We start from the raw sequence: 20,837 nt of genomic DNA, 5'->3' as shown, positions 1-20,837 counted from the left end.
GTGCTACCCCTCCGCCTTTACCTAACTTCCCATTCTTCTTGAATGTCAGATCCTCCTCATTCAGGATCCAATCCTTGTCATCCTGCAATCATGTCTTCACAATGGCTACCAGATCATATTTATTTACTTCTATGTGTGCTATTAATTAATTAAATTTGTTATGAATGCTGCCTGCGCTCAGATACAGAGCCTTTTAGTTTTGACTTTTTGTTATCTTTGTAACATCAGTTTTGACTTGTTGGTGTATTCTTGGATTTCTTTTCTCTGTCCCTTCCTGCCTGTGACCCTCATTTCCCATTGTACTATTTTGCTCTCCTACCTTGACTTTGCCCCATGATTAGCTACATCTACCCAGCTTGATCCCTCTTGATAACACTAATTGTCCAATTGTATTGACATATGGTTTTCTGAAATGGTTCTCTAAAGTTAGCTGATATTTGCTTTAAAGTCAGAATTGTACCGACTTTGTTCATTATCTGGATCTTGCCTAATGGTCAGATAATGTCTTCATAGGAAGGGCAGCATGGCGCAGTGGTTAGCAACTACTGCCCCAGGTCATTTGCACATTCTCCCCGTGTCTGCATGGGACTCACCCCCACACCCCAAAGATATGCAGAGTAGTTGGATTGGCCATGCTAAATTGCCCTTTTTTTTTAATGAAAAAGTTCTCAATAGGTAATCATTGCAGAACCAATTCAATGCTTGTGCAGACATGGGGCGAAATTCTCCGACCCCAAGCAGGGTCGGAGAATCAACCTGGGGCTGCCGAAAATCCCGCCCTCGCCGTGGCAGAAATTCTCCGCCACCCGGGAATTGGCGGGGGCGGGAATCGGGCCACGTTGAGCGGCGAGCCCCCTGCGGTGATTCTCCGGCCCACAATGGGCCGAAGTCCCGCCGCTGGGAGGCCTCTCCCGACGCCGAGGTTTGAAACACCTCTGGTGGCGGTGGGATCGGCGGCGCGAGCGGGGTCCTTGGGTGGGGGGGGGGCGGGGCGATCGGACCCCGGGGGGGTGCCCCCACGGTGGCCAGGCCCGCCATCGGGGGCCCACCGGTCGGCAGGCGGGCCAGTGCCATGGGGGCACTCTTTCTCTTCCACCGCTGCCACGGCCTACACCATGGCGGAGGTGAAAGAGAATCCCCCAGCGCGCACCAGCGCATGCTCAAACTGGTGGAGGCCTTTCAGCCAGCCCGGGCGGCGGGCATCAAAGACCATTGCTCCCAGTTTTGGTGCCAGTCGGCGTGGTGCCAACCGCTCCGGTGCGGGCCTAGCTCCCAAAGGTGCTGAGAATTCCGCACCTTTGGGGAGGCCTGGCGCCGGAGTGGTTAGCGCTACGCCGGGACCCCCTGCCCCGCCAGCTAGGGGAGAATCCCGCCCATGGATGCAAGCACTGCAATCATCTAGGTTTGATGGCCATACTTTATGGATTACCTCTGCCTCTTAAATGTTCTTTGACTTCATGTACTATATGCATATAGCTGTTCCATTACATGCAAATGCAGTTCAAGTTTTACCAGCAGTCAGTGCTCAAGGGAACAGGAACACTCGTTAATAAGCTTAGTTCTTTCAATGAAAAGCAGTTTTCTTGGCATGCTTTCCTGGGCTAGGATGAACTTCAGACATCCTCCTGTTTTTATGAACGAGAATGGTTGATATTCACAGGAAGTACTGGTGTGGTATCAATGGCTTCTTTCAGACAACGGTGGTTCTGTTCTGACTTTTTCAAAAGGCAACATTCAACTTGCTGACTCAGCTAGTTGATCAGATTCCAGTAAAGGAATCACTCTGTCTTGTATGCAATAGAATGAGGGTACTAAAATTAGTAACCGATTAAAAACATAAAATCCCCACTTCAGGAGACCGTTGAGCACACTGATCCTCCGAACATCTTCTCCCCATAACCCCACTGAACTGTTGGACACTAAGGGGTAGTTTAGTATGGCCATTCCACCTCACCTGCACATCTTTGGACTGTGGGAGGAAACCCACACAGACACTGGGAGAACATGCAAACTCCACACAGACAGTCGCCCAAGGTCATTGAACCTGGGTCCCTGGCACTGTTTGGCAGCAGTGCTGACTACTGCGCCACCCTACCACCCCTATTAGTAGCAGAAAGTAACAAATTTTCCATTTGTAGACACGTTATCAGCAGTAGAAGTACACCGAGCCTTACAAAACCAGTTGGGGGAGGATGGGATTGGCTCATTCATGTTTATCTCTGAATGGATGCTAGATTCACTACCATCTGTTTTGTGCTACCTCACGAGACAAATTTCACCCTGTCATCCTTGCCAGATGCTTCCTTGATAGCACCAATAGTGAAAATGTATCACATGTAGCTGTTGTCTACAGCTCGCAATCATTGAAATACCACATAATAGAGTATTACCGTGATCTTAATCTGATTTTTGTTTCTTGAATTTTTACAGCTTCAACTTTTAGAAATCAAGGTAAACATGGGTAGAATTGATGAGCAAATTTATAATGAGAGGTTAATACTTTGTAATTCGCACAGAGTGGTCTCAAGTTATTGCTACTGGCAGACGGCAGATTTTCTAATCTGTTGAGCTTTCGGTGGTGGCTATGAAGGAGAAGGTCGCACATTTGGTGGCTCCAGTTTCGGTCGGACTTTTGGACCTTTTCCCCTGACTTTTTTACGCTTTTGAGCGTGGAACTGGAAAGCAATAGTACTCAGGCACAGGATCCATACAGAATTGTATGGACCTAAGAAGCTGGAGCTGACTTTCAAATGGTGGCGGATGTGGAGATTCAGAGGCTGAGGGACCAGCAAAAAGTGCTTCTGGAAAGGCTGGAGGACCTGGACAACAGATCTCGCCGGCAGAACATGAGAATTGTGGGTGTCCCGGAGGGGGCAGAGGGGCTAGACACTGCCGCATATGTGGAGGGTATGTTTCAGAAGTTGCTGGGGAGGTGTTTCCGCGCCTACCGGTGGTGGACAGGGCACACAGTGTCGGTGAGGCAGCCATGACGAGGGGGTCCCACACGAGCGATGGTGGTACGCTTTCACAGGTACCTGGACAAGGAACAGGTGCTGCAATAGGCAAAGAGCACCGGAAGCTGTATTTGGGACAATACCACCCTGCATGTGTACCAAGATTTGAGTGCGGAGGTCGCCAGGAGGAGGGGAGGCCTGTAGGCAGGTGAAGGAGATGCTGTATAAAAACAAGTTGAAATTCGGGCTGCTTTTTCCGGCGCGACTGAGTTATGTATAGGGGTTAGCACCACTATTTTGAGGAACCCAAAGAGGTGATGGACTTCATTAAGAAGCAGGGATGGCCCTGAGCTGAGGACGTTTGGACTCTTGTTAGAGCTTTTAAGTATATGTGCTGTCTCTCCCGTTTTGGGATTTCTTTTTTTTTGTTTTTGCGTGGTTTACTTGAATGTTTCCTGTTTGGGCTCTTTGCTTAGTTGGAGTTCGGCTGGGGGGGAATTAATAAAGAAAACAGTTAAAAGGGTTGGGTTAAAATGGATGCTTCAGGGGAACTTTGTGCCATCTTTTTCTGTGTCTGTATGGCTAGGACTGAAGAGTGCCTGTTATTTCTTATCTCTTTTTTTTCTTGTTTAGCTTGAATTGTGCTACTGTGGGGGTTGTTTATGACTTTTATATAGTGTTTGCTTAAGTAGGGGAAGTGGTATGGAGGGGTCAGGGGGAGGGGTGACTGGGAACAATGGGTGGGAGACGGGCTGGTGCTGAGGCTGGGAGCCCCAGGCTAGCTGAGTGCAGCTAGTCACGGGAGCCGAGGTGGGGGGTGTCCATATAGTTAGATTAGAGCTGGGGTTAGGTGATAGGACGGTGTTGCTGGGGGGAGAATGGTTGATAGGTAAAGGGGGGGTCTGAAGTGCCCCCCAACCAGGTTGATCACCTGGAATGTTCGAGGGTTAAATGGGCCAGTGAAGAGGGCGTGTGTGTTTGCGCATCTGCGGGTTCTGAAAGCGGACATAGTGTTGTTGCAGGAGACGCACCTGAAAGTGGCAGACCAGGTTAGGTTAAGGAAGGGCTGGGTCAGTCAAGTCTTTCATTCAGGGCTTGATTCTAAGACCGGGGGGGGGGGGCGGTTTGTGATCCTGATTAATAAAAGGGTACAATTTGAGGCGGAGGGCACAGTAGTGGATGGGGGTGGCAGGTTCGTTATGGTGAGGGGTAAGCGCGAAGGAGTGAGAGTAGTCCTGGTCAGTGTGTATGCCCCTAATTGGGGCGACGTGGATTTTATTAGGAGGATGCTAGGGAAGGCCCCGACTTGGACTTGCGCAAGTTGATCATGGGCGGAGACTTTAATACAGGCCTGGATTTGTCATGCTGAAGAACGGGCAAGTTGCCAGCGATGGCAAAGGAACTGAGGGATAATGGATCAAATGTGGGGAGCAGATCCGTAGAGATTTAGCCGGCCGACGGCGAGGGAGTTCTCATACTACTCCCACGTCCACAAGGTGTATTCCCGAATTGACTACTTTGTGGTGAGTAGGCACCTGCTGGCCGGAATGGTGGGGGCAGAATATTCGGCAATTGCCATATCGGACCATGCTCCGCACTGGGTAGACCTGTAGTTTTGTAAGGACAGCTATCAGCGGCCACCATGGAGGCAGGAAGTTGGACCACTCGCGGATGAGGCGGTGTGAGAGGGGCTGAGAAAATGGCAGCGGTGCTCTGGGAGGCACTGAAGGCAGTGTGGAGTGGGGAGCTGATTTCAATCCGGGCATACAGGGACCAGACAGATAGGGCAGAGACCGACCGACTGATTGATTAAGGAAATTCTACGGACGGACAGGAGTTGCGCGGAATCCCCGAGGCCAGAGTTACTCAGGAAACGACAGAGGCTGCAGGCCGAATATGGGGTGCTGACTACAGGCAAGGCTGTAGAGCAGCTTAGAAAGGTAAAAGGTGTGATTTATGAGCATGGGGAGAAGGCCAGTAGAATGCTTGCGCAGCAACTGAGGAAGAGGGAAGCGGCTAGGGAAATAGGGAGGGTAGTGGATGGGGAAGGTAATCTAGTGGGTGATCCAACAGGGCTGAACTAGGTCTTTGGGGACTTTGATAGGAAGCTGTACACTTCGGAACCACCCGGAGGACCGGGGGATGAGGCGATTCCTGGACGGACTGACCTTCCCAAGAGTGGGGTGGGGGTTGGTGGATGAACTGGGGGCCCTGATCAGGATCGAAGAGTTATAGGGGGGGCCTGAAGTTCATGCAGTCGGGTAAAGCCCCGGGGCCGGATGGGTATCCGATGGAGTTTTACAAATAATTTGCCGGGATAGTGGGGCCGGTGCTGGTCAGGATCTTTAACGAGGCAAGGGACAGAGGGAGTTTACCCCCGACTACGTCGCAGGCCACCATCTCGCTCATTCTGAAAAGGGATAAGGACCCGGAGGCCTGTGGGTCATACAGGCCGATCTCTTTGATCAACATAGATGCCAAGTTACTGGCCAAGATTTTGGCGACCAGAATTGAGGTGGAGATAGTGGTAGCCATGGATGCTGAAAAGGCTTTTGACTGGGTCGAGTGGGATTATCTGTGGGAGGTATTAGGATGGTTCAGTTTCGGGGCGGGGTTCATTGACTGGGTCAGGCTTTTGTATCAGGTCCCGGAGGCGAGTGCAAGGATGACATCAGACTACTTTAGACTGCACCATTGGACAAGACAACTGCCCCCTGTCCCGACTGCTGTTTGCGCTGACCATAGAGCCACTGGCAATTGCACTGAGAGCTTCTAGGGGCTGGAGGGTGGGTGGGGAGGAGTGGAACATAAGAGTCTCATTATACGCGGATGATCTGTCGGACCCAATGGTGGGGATGGACGGTATTATGGCAACCCTGAGGGAATTTGGCCGGTTCTCCGGATACAAAGTGAACATGGCTAAGAGCGAGTTGTTTGTAATTCAGGCAAGGGGGCAGGAGAGTAGGCTGAAGGGATTGCCGTTCAGTCTAGTGGGGGAGAGTTTCCGATATTTGGGGATTCAAGTGGCACGGGACTGGGGCAGGTTGCATAAGCTCAACCTGCTCCGACTAGTGGAACGAGTGAGGGAGGAGGTCCGGAGGTGGGATGCGCTCCCGCTGTCATTGGCGGGGAGGGTGCAGACTGATAAGATGACGTGTCTCCCCATCTTTATCCCGCGGTCCTTTTAAGGGGCTGAATAAAATTATTCTGGGATTTCTATGGGCAGGGAAGTCCCCGCGGGTGAAGAGGGTGATGCTTGAAAGGAGCAGAGGAGAAGGGGGGCTAGCGTTGCCGAACTTCAGCAACTATTACTGGGTGGCCAACATAGCGATGATAAGGAAATGGATGGTGGGTGCGGGGTTGCTTTGGGAGAGGTTGGAGGCTGCTTCGTGCAGGGGCACTAGCTTAGCAGCCCTGGTCATAGCCAGGTTCTGCCGGCACGGTACTCCACCAGCCCGATAGTGGTGGTGGCTCTTCGGATCTGGGGCCAGTGGAGGAGGCATGTAGGGGAGGTAAGAGCATCGGTGTGGACCCCAATCTGCAGCAACCACCGATTTTGCTCTGGGGAACAAGGACGGGGGGTATCAACTGTGGAGGAGGGCGGGGATTGTAAGAATGGGGGCTCTGTTCCTGGAAGGGAGCTTTCCGATCATGAGGGTGCTGGAGGAGAAGTTTGGGCTGGCGAGAGGGAACGACTTTAGATACTTGCAGGTGAGGGATTTTGTACGCAGACTGGTGCCGTCCTTCCCACATCTCCTGCCGAAGGGGAGGTAGGACAGGGTAGTTTCTCGGGGAGAGGTGGGAGAGGGTAGAGTTTCAGACGTCTACAAGGAACTAATGGGAGCTGAGGATACGTAGGCCTAGGACCTGAAGCTTGGGTGTGGGGAAGAGAGAGAAAGCGAGCTGGAGGATGGTATTTGGGCAGAAGGCCTGAGCAGAGTAAATACGACCGCAACATGTGCTAGGCTCAGCCTGATCCAGTTTAAGGTCGTGCACCGGGCCCACCTAACGGTGGCCCGGATGAGCCGATTCTTCGGGCTGGAGGACAAGTGTGCTAGATGCGCCGGAGGGCCGACTAACCATGTACCCATGTTCTGGTTGTGTCCTAAACTCGGGGGGTATTGGCAGGGATTCGCAGATGTCATGTCCTGGGTATTGAAAACTGGGGTGGTAATGAGCCCAGAGGTGACGGCCTTTGGGGTTTCGGAGGACCCGGGAGTCCAGGAAGAGAGGGAGGCTGACGTTCTGGCCTTTGCTTTCCTGGTAGCCCGGCGACGAATACTGTTAGCATGGAGGGACTCAAAGCCCCCGAGGGCTGAGGTACGGCTATCGGACATGGCGAGTTTTCTTGGCCTAGAGAAAGTCAAGTTCGCCTTGAGAGGTTTGCTACTAGGGTTCGCCCGAGGGTGGGTGCCATTTATTGACTTCTTCGCAGAGGAGTAAGTGTCAGCGGGGGTGGGGGGTGCGGCAAAGGTAGAGTAGGGGGATATTGAAGCAGGTCCTTGCATGAACAGAGCCGTGGTTTGCACTATGTTTAATTTGTGTCTTGACATTTTTTTTGTACTGTACAATGTCACTTTTTGTATATGCCTAAAATACCTCAATTAAATTGTTTGTTTAAAAAAAAAAAGATTTTATCATCTGTTGAACACTTCTACTGCAGGTGGCTGTGGGTTTTGCATGTTGCAGCTTATCAATATTGGGGGGAAAAAAAGGCTTCCTTGTGAGAACAACTGCCCATCTTTTCATCTTGTCTTTCTTGCACAACTATTTATAATTGCATTCAGGACGTCAAAAGGTATGACTCAACTGTACAAGTATGTATGTACAGTTGTCGAAGAACCTGAATGCTAGTGCCTATATGTCCGTGGCATAATGCAACTCCATTTTGCAGTTTGTATTAAGATTCTATTTTTTGGATTATTTCATTTAACCCAATACATCATCGTAAATCAGTCCTGCTTTTTTAACTTATTAATAGAACCCTATTATAACTTAGGAAATAAAATGTGCATTTTGTAGGCTAGGTTTTTTTCTAATGAATTCTAATAATCACACCTAATTGTTGCACTCAGACCACTGTCATGAGAAAAATTCTGTTACAAATATTTCTGATTTAATCTTTTTGTTAATTGTAGGATAAAAGGTGAAATTTTCAAGGCTGGTAACTCCTATTTTGTTTTCTCAGGGGTCGTGGTTTCTCACTGGATTTTAACTTGATGACAGTTTATGATGTAGAATTCAACCAAGTGAGGAGATTGTCCACCGTCTCCTTGGCAAGTTCCGGTTCACAATTCCACACAATTTGGAAGTACTATTGCAGGGAACACTTTGGCTGGAGGGAATATTCTGAGGTAATGTATTGCTGTCATGTTAGCCGATAGCTCAAATGTAGATTTTTGTCAAGTGATCAAATTCCTGAAAATTGTACGTGTTACATAATTTAAATAAGACAAATGTTTAGATTGTAGCAAATTCTACTTCACTTTCTGTTCCCATGTATGAAACTAAATTGTACCAAAAGGGCAATTGATAGGTCATGGTACTTTTTTATTTTGTTTATTATTGTTTTTGGAAGAGCATGATAAGCAACATTTGCCAATTCAAATATTCAAGAACTGTTTCAACAGAAAATGTAAATTATGACGTTCTTTAATTAATTACATTACAAAACAAATTTATTTCCAAGAACCTGACAGTAAAGTTGGTGAGGGCACAAGCCTTGCTTAAACAGTGTACACTGCAATATAAAAAGTAGTCAACAAAGATAGGTGCACATCTAACAAAACACCATACACTCGGTACACAATTATGACATTAAAATCTCGGCATGATTGTTAACAAGAACTACTGTGTCACATGTAGAAAGAAGATGGTTCATATCTCAATGTTAGCAACATTGTTTTTCCTTATCATTATAAATGTATTAATTTGTTATTTCTAGGCAGTTGTTCGATGCATTGAGGAAGCCTCATCCCGTGGTATGAGTGAGATCTGCTTTGTAATGCAGCAAAATAGGTATATCCTGAATTTAATGGAGGGCTTTCAGCAAAATGCTGTTTTTGGCACTCGACGTCGAATCACCCGACGACCCTTATTTCGCTCTTCTGTGCTGCTGTTACCCTGTTTACAGTAAGTTGAGTAGAGTTTACTTGACAGAACAAATTAGCTGCTTGCTTCCGAAGGTTAATCAGTGGCATACCATTACAAATGCTAGTGGAAATATTTTGTAAAAATATATTTTGGAATTAAATTTTCCTTGGTTTACACAACATTGAGTTAAAATGTTGTCTGGGAAGCTTTCAGTCTGCCTGTATTAATCCATTTAGAGCCACACTGACGTTGCTATGAATCATAATGAATCAACAACATTCCAATTTACCATCAACACCCCTTAGCTACGGATGTGTAAATCAGTTTACCCTATTCTAAGTGTATTACCAAATGTTAAAGCTATTTGACAGTATTTCCACAGAAGTAAAGCTGTCACTTTATTTATCATTCATATTACATAATCGTGAAATTTCCAAAAACATTTGGCAAGGCCATATGAATGATGGTTTTTACCTGAAAAAATGCGGCTGACGTTTTATTAAGCAGTGGTGAATTGTGGTTATTTTATATCACTTTGTGCAATTAAAACTTGACCCCACTTGCTTTTTCTTTGGATACATGGATCACCAAATGCCCTCTTCACAGAAAATATATTGCAGGGAATAATTGAGGGTTTTAACAAATTTCCATTCTGAAATCCCTTTTGTTTGGAGAAGATATAATATGCCATTATAGAAGATGGTTTTCAGTTGTTTAATGTGTAATATATATATCTCCATCTGTAACTAATGTCTGCCCAGTTATATCTTTGTATCTGTATAGAGTTCAGAATAAAACTATTATCCTGAACAGTGCTCTGAAACCTTAGCTGAAGCAATGTTTATTTTCTGCATTAACATGCCTCCTGCCTCATGAACAACATTCGATGATGTTGGTCCCCTCCTCTTTTCCCCTCACTGTACTGCATCCTAAGAAAATGGGTCCTGGATCCCTAATGGCTTACATTAAAAAAAAATTAAACTTAGAGTACCCAATTCATTTTTTTTCCAATAAAGGGCAATTTTTAGTGTGGCCAATTCACCTACCCTGCACATTTTTGGGTTGTGGGGGAGAAACCCACGCAAACACAGAGAATGTGCAAACTCCACACTGACAGTGACCCAGAGCCGAGATCGAACCTGGGACCTCAGCACGTGAGGCAGCGGGGCTAACCCACTGTGCCACCTTGCTGCCCCCATGGCTTACATACATAACAATTCTTGCTGCATTTAAAAAAAAAAAGTAATTCATTATGAATGGCTTTCAGACATCCTTATTGGCATGGTTACAACAACAATCTGCAGACCCCACAGATTTTTACCTGGTCCAACTCTATCTTTGTTCCGTCATGTCTACCTTTCAAACAAAAGAGAGGCACCAATGTGAGAAATTTATGTCTCCGAGCAGATGTGGTGTTTAAAGGAAATAATAAATTGCAGATTACAAGTATGGAGCGAGGGAATAGGAGTGACCAGACTCATCAGAGCTCTGGCATGGGCCTGATGCTGTGACTCCTGCCTGCTCTTTAAAAGTTTGAGCATTGCAAAATCCTCTGGCCTCATTGGGAGGCAAAGATGTAAGCAATGCAAGTTCTACTGATCGAAATGCAATTTTGGAATGATAATTCAAGAAGTTTCATAAATTGTCTGACCGCAGCTAGTACTCTGATCTGCCAAAGCCAAGCTGGGATTTGAATTTCCTGTGTCAGCCTTAATGAATCACTATTTTATGTATATGTGTAAATTGGTAAAGAAGAAATGGGCATAATTTCCAGTTTAACTACAATTATTTCATAGAATTTAAAGTGCAGAAGGAGGCCATTCGACCCATCGAATCTGCACCGGCTCCTGGAAAGAGCACCCTACCCAAGGTCAACACCTCCACCCTATCTCCATAACCCAGTAACCCCACCCAACACCTAAGGGCAATTTTATCATGGCCAATCCACCTAACCTGCCCATCTTTGGACTGTGGGAGGAAACCGGAGTACCCGGAGGAAACCCACGCACACATGGGGAGGATGTGAGACTGTGACCCAAGCCGGAATCGAACCTGGGACCTTGGAGCTGTGAAGCAATTGTGCTATCCACAATGCTACCCTATTATGGTATGCTTCCAGCTGAAGGGCCAGTCATAAGTCAAGGGTAACCAGCATTCTTGCTGCTGAGTCAGCAGGTTCTGGAGCCCCACTACAGATATTTGAGCATTACATGCAATCTAGGCTGACATTTGACTCCAGTCCATGGGAGAGGGGGAGGAGAGGATGTGACTGACACTTCAGTTCATTGGGGGGGGGGGGGGGGGGGGGGGGGAGGGAGGGAAGAGGGGGGAATTATTATCTCTTTTAACGTACCTCATTTAAAAAAAACAGATTATTTGGCCACTATTATTTGGTCACTATCAGATTACTGTTGTGGGAATTTCTGTGCCCAAATTGACTGCTGAATTTCTTGCATTACAACAGTGACTACACTCCACAAAGTACTTGATTAGCTGTAAAGCAGTTTGGAATGCCATGAGGTAGTGAAAGGTGTCATCGAAATGGCAGTTCCTTTATTTTCTTCTTTTTATCCTGGATCCCAAGAATTGTGTTTATCCAACCAAATATTGAGCACAGCCAGTACTTGCACACATCGTGACCAGGCAAACGTTTGTTCAGCTCACTGATGCTGTTTTTCATGGGCCCACCTTCTACAGGGTTGATAATTCTGTGGAGAAATCTGTCCGTTTCATGTTCCTTACCAACAGAGATGGTGTTCAGAATGCAGAGGGACAGTTTCAATATTGGATAGAAAAAAAAACCCACCAATTATTTAATATTACACGGTGATAATGAAGCTCACCTCCTACTGAAGGGTTCCAGTGATACAATTTTCATTAACGATTGTGGTACTTCCCTGCACACTACATAGATGACTTGTAATTTTTGGAAATTAGAGATTGAATAGCATGTGGATTAGATCATTGCCCTTCCACTTTGAGTCCTTGTGTGATGCAGCCTAGGCTACTGGAATCAAAGACTCCTTTCCCTGTCACTTGATAGAGAAGTCCTTTGATAGTCTCAATTCCATTCCTATTAAATACTGGTCCACTTGCATAGGGTTCATCAAGTTAAAATGTCTCAGTGCTTCACACATAAGCTACTTTTTTTGAAGAGCAGTGATTGTTATTACGTATGCAGATCAGAGAACCATTCTCCGTCAACAGTGGACCATTTGCATCCGATGAATAAGCACGGGTTCATTTGGGGAAGAAATGTTTAACGTGAGAGAATGTCCAGAGTCTTCGGGGACTATCAGCAGATCTTAATGTCCAAACGGGCTCCACTTTAATTTCTCTACAAATATGCAGCACTCTGGAGTGTCAGCTTAAGAGTGTGAATTGAAATCCCAAACTGACTGTTGGCTTCCCACAAAATTGGGAGTTTTCATTCTGAGAGGCCGTAAGGGTGGCTGATGTGGGAGATTGAAAAATTCAGATGAAACATTTCTGAAGCTGGACACAAGATAAATGTTTGGGTAGAGAACAAGGAATTTTATTCTCCATGTAGCTGCTGAAAAACAACTAAAATCTGTATTTGTATGTTATGCTACCACTCTAGTTGTATCAGATTTACAGTTTTTACTTTTTTCTTATTAGGACTTTAGCTGGTATGTCAGCCAGTCCTGCAAAGTTACCAGATGGATCACTTTCTCAACAAGTGATCTTCCCTGCTGTCTCTTCACACTCTAAGCTTTATCCTGAAACATGGATTTCAATGGAACTATCAGAAGATTTCATTCAAGTGCCTGTTTCCACAGAAGACAAAAGCTATAGAACTGTGTATAATCTTTTCCACAAAACAATACCAGAAACCAAATTTAGGATTTTAAATATACTAAGAGTACAAAACCCATACCTTTGGGAAAAGTATAAAAGGTAAGAGGTTGGATTGTATTATTAAAATTTTAGAATTGTATGTATTTTATATGCTGCTACCTGAATTTGCATCAGAATTATGAATACTAGTCATTTGTGTTAGTGTGTAAAGACTATGATTCAACATTAGTTATGGTGTGTAATGCCTGGCTTATTTCGGCATTGGTCTATTCTTGCATTGAGATTGTGATAGAGATATGAAAAAATGAACCGTATCTTTAGGTTGCAAAATCATTTTAGAAAATTATGTTGTTTTTTCTAAATGTATGAGTGAAGTTGCAGTTAGGTGGCTTGTTTTACACTGCAGTGTTAATTGAGGTTTGCTTTAGAGTTCCTTTGCTCTGAATTAGTCTGTTAAAGTGCACTGCTTGCAGATGACTTGTAACAATTTTTTGACTTTGACTTTGCACTCCTGGCAGGGATACTTGCCTGCTGAGGGCACATATCTGATATTCTGAAGCAAGCTCGTCATAATTTGCAAACCATTAATTAAAATGGTCAGAGAATCATGGGTTGTGTGAAGCCACACTTTCCATAAATGATCCCAGCCTGTGAGCCTCCCATCAATCAACTTGTGACTTATTGCAAAGTTAGCGCTGTAATGTGAGAGTCAGAATAAAGCATAGTAGAGTAGAGCAGAACATTTAACCAAGGTAATAAAGGTCTCCGATCATTACAGAGAAAAAATAGGTGTGGTGCTGTACATCGGTTAGATTTTCTGCTCACTGCCTAGGTGTAAAACTGCCATTGCAAATTGGTCACTTATTGTAAAAACACCCAAACATTCAACCACTAAAATCAATGAAAATGAAAACTGGTGGATGATCTGGAATGCCATATTCATACCGATTGAGTCCTGACTGGTGTATAAAAGCAGAAAGTGCTGGAAAACTCAGCCATTCTGACAGCATCTGTGGAGAGAGGAGCAGAGTTAACGTTTTTGAGTCCAATTTGACTTATTGGAACTCCCATCTGAAGATCAGTCAATTTGGACGCAACATTGGCCAAAATTATCTGGCCGTTCCTGCCGGCAGGAACCTAAGGCGATCCCCAGCCTTGTGTTTCCTGGTGGTAAAAGGTGTGAAGAACGGAAAAACTCGTTGACAGCAGCAGGACCGGATGACCTGGCCAATGGTGGACTGTCCCCACAAATACGCTGTGGGGTGGGGGAGGGTGGGGGGGGGGGGGGGCACACACAACCCCCTTAAGGTATTAAGCAATATGGGCAACGGTAACTGTGGGAAGTTTGATTAGCCATGGATTAGCCTTGAATAGTGGTACAGGGTTGGTTCCTATTGCATACATTTAACAGTTACAGGGCTAATTCTGTGTTTTCAAGAGAAACAGCTGCTAAAATGCACTCTCTGGGAACCAACAGCTTATGTTTTGGTCAATGGTGCATTGTAATTTTGAACAACTCTATCCATTTTCCATTTCACCTTTTCCTGTTAAAGTGCTTTACATCGAGGAATATGTGCCATGGGCTTTGTCTAATGATCTGTTATTAGCTATGGAATGTGGACTCAACTTTTTATTTATCTGTGGCTTTTTCTTTCTTGGAAGGTATTTTGCTGGATGATGTGCAAAGTTTATTTCTGAATTCTGAATTTTGTTTTGGCAATAGGAAAAAGGAGTACATGTCACGAAAGATGTCCGAAATGGACAAGTTCCTTAATGAAAGACATCTATTTCACGGGACCTCCCAGGATGTAGTTGATGCCATCTGCAAACATAATTTTGACCCCAGGGTGTGTGGAAAACATGCCACCATGTTTGGACAAGGCAGCTATTTTGCCAGAAAGGCCAGCTATTCTCACAACTTTTCAAAGAAGTCACAAGAAGGTGTTCATTACATGTTCTTAGCAAAAGTCCTTATAGGGAAGTACACAATGGGCAAGCCTTCAATGCGGAGACCACCACCACAATCGCCCGCTGATCCTTCCAGTGATTTATATGATTCATGTGTGGATAACCTGCTAGAACCTCAGATTTTTGTCATCTTTAATGATGATCAGAGCTTCCCTTACTTCATTATTCAGTATGAGGAAGTTGGAAACACAGTCACTGTTTGATGAACAATGATTCAGAACAATTATAAACAAAGACTGGAGATGCTACAATGAACTTGTCTACACACTATAGACTTGGAATTTGCAGATAAACTAAATGACTTGTGTAAATGGCCAGCTTGACAAGTGTAAATAGTGAAATACATTGCCTTGAACAATGTTCATATGTTTATGTGCCTCTTTGTGAATGAGTGTGTATTTATATTAGACAAAATGTTGCCCATTTTTAATTCTGAAGTATTTGAGAAAGTTGTATACACAACCTGAGTACAGTAGTTTTATTTTTGAATTATCAGAAGCTGAAGTTGTGGAAATTAAATGTTGAGCACTTTTTTTAAACCAAAGTTTTATATTGAGACATTGCTCGTGATCTGTGAGGTGAAGCAACTGCCATTGATACAGCGGGAAAAGTGCACTGTGCTTACCTTACTTGCAGTAGATGAAATCTGCCACAGCAGTCATGTCGTTCGCCACAAGAAAGGAAGTCCTTACCGTGAGAAAGGCCCAGTTGGTTCTTTCTCAGAGCTGTAAATTGTGGTGACTGCGCTCTTGATCGCACTGTCACATTCTTCACTTCAATCGACTTTGATCATTTTCTTGGTCCACTTTCATTCTCCACTAGTAAATTTGAGACCAACATATGGCAGAGTGGGACAATTACTGAGACGAAGAAAGAGAACTGTACAGATCTATTATCAAATGTGTTATTTGTAAATCGAGGGAAAATAAAAAACAGACATATCCCACTAGTGAGCACCAAATATAATTTTATATTCCCAGCCGCTAAAATCATTTTATTTCTCTTTAGCTCACAGTGGAGGAAGGATAATGATACAACAGCACCATCCTTCAAACCAGTGTTATCCTGCAGAGATAATATGGGGGGTCATGTGGGGTATCAGGTTTTTAGTGTAAAACTGAAGGCAAAGAATCCTTGAAAAACTATTGGGGCTTCAGAATCATTTGGCCTGTGCTTCACAGTAACCTCCATATTCTATTTTGTTGACCAGATGCAAGAAAAAATTTGCTCCAGTTTTAATTTTTTTTTAAAAAAAGGGGGGTCAGTTAACCTTGAAATGTAATTATGTTTCATAATGGGAGCAACTGTATGTACAGAAGCCAATGACCACCATTTTAGTTAGCCCACTCAACATCTGGATATTGTGTCCATTCAAAAATATGACAAGCAAGAATGCTAAGCTATCAAAATTTGAGGTGAGTCTTGATAGCATCTGCCTGTTTCTAATTTAATTGTCTCACATTAATTATTTCACTTCAAAATACATTCTGACTATTGGAAGTCACGGAGCTATTGAGCAGCTGCTACTTTAAAAAAATGTTTAAAATATGTGGCCAGCGTTCTTTATAATCCTAGGGCCACAGACAATAGAACAAGAGGCAAGCATTGTGGAAAAACTCCTGGGCACTGTCCATAGGGAGAACAACAGTGACTAATGCAGGAGTTAACGATTCTAACAAACTAGCTGATTTCTAACTGAGTTCCAGAATTCTGTAACAAATCATTCTATAGACTTGGAAAAATCAAGTCAAGCACAGGCAAAAGTAGAATGGCCTTGTACGCTGAAGTAGAAAATACACCTTCTTCTGAAAAGTACTGATTTTTTTCCCTCACTTCGGGCATGTTGCAATTCTAGTTGACATCCTATAGGATCAAAAAGCCAGTGTTAATGAAATAACAGAAGGATCAGGGATAATATAAAGATCATAACGGGATTGAAAAATAGTACATATTGTGTGAAAGAATGGATAGTTACAGAAGTGCGTAAATAAGATCAAATGTAAAATTAAAGTTTTTGGGTTTTCATGAATTTTCCCAATTTACAAGTCATCCAATTAGGCAGAAGGCTAAATCCACATCCTGTACTTGGTTAGGTTGACAATGTATTTATTGTCAGTGCACCAAGTCTGAAATTGAGACTGATGTAAAACTGCAGGTTAGATTTGTGCATATTTTATTCTTAAACACCATTTCAATCTGAATTGACACTGATTTGAAACTCAGTTAGTAGGAAGACCGGTTCCGAACCCCATGTGTTCATGATTCTTTTTTTATTGCAACCACTGTTAAAACAGCAGAGTAGAATTTGATACAAGCCCGCTAAGCATACACATTATGATAGGAATTTCTCCCATATATTTGTGTGAAACTAGAACAATTGGCCATTACATTGGTGTATTAATCCTATGATTTTACAGGCATTTAATAGTGTATTAACCACCACTTTTTAATCATCTTTGCCGTAAATCCTACAGCCTAGTGTTTTTTTAAAAAAAAAATTAAAGTTTGTACAGAAACAGGCCCGTAGCTTTTACTCTTGATCACGTTTGCCACAAATCAATGCACAGACTGAGAGAGTTTATTATCTGCTATCACTTTGCAGTGTGATTTCAGCTCCATTATTAGGCACGTTTATTGAAAAGGGTATCAACTAATCAATCTGTCTTAAATATATTCTCATATTTTACTTCCTGTTTCTAAGAAGCCTGAACAGCTGCAACAAAAAAACTGTTTTCTTGATTTATTTATTAAACTAAGCATCACACACCCTCCATTCATTTTGTGGTCCTTCCAGAGGGAAGGGGCTGGACATTAACTCTGTAAGTAAATGAATTTTGATTGAGTTAAAATCTCTCCCGAGAACTCTACCTTTTGTATACCAATTGATGATGCTCAGCTGTACGTACTGACTCATAAAACGATAAAACATCAAAATAAAATTAGCTAACTTATTTCCCGACTATCTTCTCATGTCCATGTCTTAATTCAGTGTAAGGTAGTCAAAGTAAGGAGACAGTGACAATGTGTCATCCAGGTCAGTTATTGGGCATTATACTTCTGTGTTAAACAGTTTTGGATGTATATCAACCAAAACAAAGTGGAAGTCGAGAGTCAGATCAGTTTTCTGCCTGGATCCCAAGTGGTATGAGACCATCTCCTGGAGACCGTTTATATACCAGGTGCAGTATTACTGGGGAGTCTGATGCAAACAAAATCTTCAGATGAACCATTGTACTTCCTAACAGAAAGCTTGATTTATCGTACAATTAAGAGCAATGCTCACTGAAGATTTGCTCTAGAAGAGGGTAATGGCAGCAGTGTGAATCCTGGTCACTTGATTCAGCTTGTGACTGGTAAGTAACCCTATGAGTAAATAGTGTAACACTTGTGTGAAGGCCAGTCATTGTACTGTTTAAATTTATCAATGGCATGTTTGTAAAGCATACACACTGGATTCAAGTGAGTCTCTGTTAGACTTTCAAAATTTCTGTAAGGAACACGCAACATGCTACCATTTACTGATTCTGTTCCTTGGCAAGAGTTGGGATTTTTTATAGTTCTTGCCTGATTCATATATACATCATTTTGTCTATTTGGGCATTTTTATTTCAAAGGTTTGGATCTAATGGTCCACATATTTAAGTTTGGCACAAGTACAGTTTTATTTGCAGTGCATCAATGCCAGTTTCACAGATGTCACCAGTTTGACACAGGAAATTGATTATTTACGCCTTGATTTTAATTTGCAGCCAAAGAGGAGAGGATGTTAAAATAGGGACAGTGTTGGTACTCACTTTGTTCACACCTCACCGACCATGTCCTAAATCTAACTTATGTTTGGGCAGCTTCAAGGAGCCTCACTCCAAGCAGATGAGCTCCTCATTAAAATGCAAAATTCAGGGTCCAGAGACCTTGGATGCTTGAACAATTTTAATATACAGTCCCCTTGTCGGGGAAGCTTGGCCTCTTGTAATTGCAGACCCAGAGGAAGGTGGAATATTTAACTTTTGAATCATTCTTTTATAGGGCAGGAAGAGTAGGAATGCTCCTGAAGTTGAGTTTTCTCTCTACTAAACTTCTTGCAATTCCCTGACATTGCTCTTTTGCTGACCCCTCCCAGCACATACTTAACTATCAATCCCAATGAGTATTTGGTTGTGACTTTCTACCAGATAAAATGGTCCAGGCCAACAAGCACATGAGCTGCTGCCCACATACTGAACTCATCCCAAGTTAAAATCTTGGCCCTTGTCCCTAGTACTGTGCATTCTGAACTTTAAATTCGACATATTAGATATTCTGTCACTTCCTTTCTCATTCAAAAAGTAATTGTTATCAAATACTGGCAATGAACAGCATGTGCTTTTATTTCTGAGTTCTCCATTCCTGCTTTTCAGTGATGCATACTGCCAGTCTGGCCACATTATCTATCACTGCTCAAATGTACTGGGGCAAGAGAGTGTGTCAGTAATGTGGCATTAAACGACTGCTGGAAGGCATTGAATTGCAAAAATTGAGATAGCATATATATATATAAAAAGCAAGAATCTGCATTTGTTTACCATTCTAAGGTAGATTATGCTTTACAGAGGCGGAGAGAGGAAAATAAGGGGTGCATTGAGATTCCAAGATGTTTCAAAAAAATGGAGCAAGTGAAGAAGAAATGAGTCATACGTTTTACTGAGTTAGTTACAGAGAGTAGGGCCAGTCATGGATTCAAAGAAAGTTGGTATGCAAGAAGACCAGTGCTGGAGTACCAATGGGTACAAAAGGGGTTAGGAGCAGGTGGAATCTGAGCAGCTAGACCACACCAAGAACTGAGGATAAGGAAGCAGATTTTAGATTTGTTGTATTTGTGGACTCTGTTGATCTAAGATGAAGGTCATGGATAACAGGTCTTTTGGATGAGTTACAGTTTACACTAAACTGAAACTAATTTTTAAAAATTTGTTCTTAGGATGTGAGTGTTACTGATTAGGCCAGCATTTGTTGCCCATCCCTAATTGCCCTTGGAAAAAGGTGGTGGTAAGTTGCATTCTTGAACTGCTGCTGCAGTCCATGTTATGCAGAAAGTGCTGTCAGGAAGGGCGTTCCAAAGTTTTGACCCAGCAGCAGTGAAGGACCAACAATATATTTCCAAGTCGGAATGATTTATGGCTGTGAGAGGAACTTGCAGGTGGTGCTGTTCCTATGTGTGTGCTGCCCTTGCCCTTCTAGGTGGTAGAGGCCACAGGTATGAAGATGCTTTTATAGGCTTGGCAAGTTGCTGCAGTGCATTTTGCAGATGGTACATCTTGGGCCCTTGCCATAAAACTCAATTCTGTTGTCACCGACTCCATCCCCTCCCTGATCGCTCATTCATGCTGAACCAGGGCATGCAAAATCATGGGCTAGAATTTTCTTGTCTCGTCTTGTGGTGGAAGCGGCTCACTATTGGCCACTGGTGCATTCTTCCAGTTCTGCTGAAGTTGATGGCTATTTGCAGAGCTTGCCCAACCTGTCACTGGGAACCCATGGCGGGTTTGACTTCAACGGAACCAGAAGATCCTGTTGGCGAGAAAATTCCACTCTTGGTATTTTGTTTAATCCAGAGCAGAGCTTCAACTCAAAATTCCACTTCCACCTCGGCGGAGAAAGAAAATGGAAGAGAGGTAGCTAAGGGATTTTAGGTATAGTTTGAATTGACTGAAGATTAGCAATTGCTTGTTGCAGGTAAGAGAGAAGATGAAGTCAACATAGAGTTTGCAAGTGTGGCACATGACCAAAAATCTGAGCAAGAGATGGATGAACGGAACATGTTGAGTTTCTCAAAGAATGAGTAGGAGCCAGAAGATTAGGGTGGAGCAGGCATACCTTGGTTATAAAGTTTACACTATTATCAAGCCACCTCATGTTAAAATGTACAGCTGAATGGAAAATCTTTGGTCAAGAGGAATGAATATTACTCACGCTCGGATTTCAATACATTCATTCACAATGAGGGCATAGGTGACTGAGGCGTTG

The 20,837-nt window shown here is 43.7% G+C and overlaps 1 protein-coding gene across 1 annotated transcript in view; it reads left to right on the top strand.

Moving 5' to 3' along the window:
* LOC119975774 (TCDD-inducible poly(ADP-ribose) polymerase) overlaps positions 1 to 17,794 on the top strand; it is a 31,620-nt gene extending 13,826 nt beyond the window's left edge. Inside the window, exons 3-6 of the mRNA XM_038815615.1 lie at positions 8,143 to 8,308; positions 8,899 to 9,086; positions 12,687 to 12,965; positions 14,590 to 17,794. Coding sequence (XP_038671543.1) covers positions 8,143 to 8,308; positions 8,899 to 9,086; positions 12,687 to 12,965; positions 14,590 to 15,037 — 1,081 coding nt within the window. The 3' untranslated portion in view covers positions 15,038 to 17,794. The remainder of the gene's footprint in view (positions 1 to 8,142; positions 8,309 to 8,898; positions 9,087 to 12,686; positions 12,966 to 14,589) is intronic.
* Positions 17,795 to 20,837: the final 3,043 nt, after the last annotated feature.

The sequence above is a fragment of the Scyliorhinus canicula genome, chromosome 13, assembly GCF_902713615.1.
Source record: "Scyliorhinus canicula chromosome 13, sScyCan1.1, whole genome shotgun sequence".
NCBI classification, from domain to species: domain Eukaryota; kingdom Metazoa; phylum Chordata; class Chondrichthyes; order Carcharhiniformes; family Scyliorhinidae; genus Scyliorhinus; species Scyliorhinus canicula.
The sequence above is the reverse complement of the archived record's forward strand: the minus strand, read 5'-3'. Positions and strand labels throughout refer to the sequence as shown.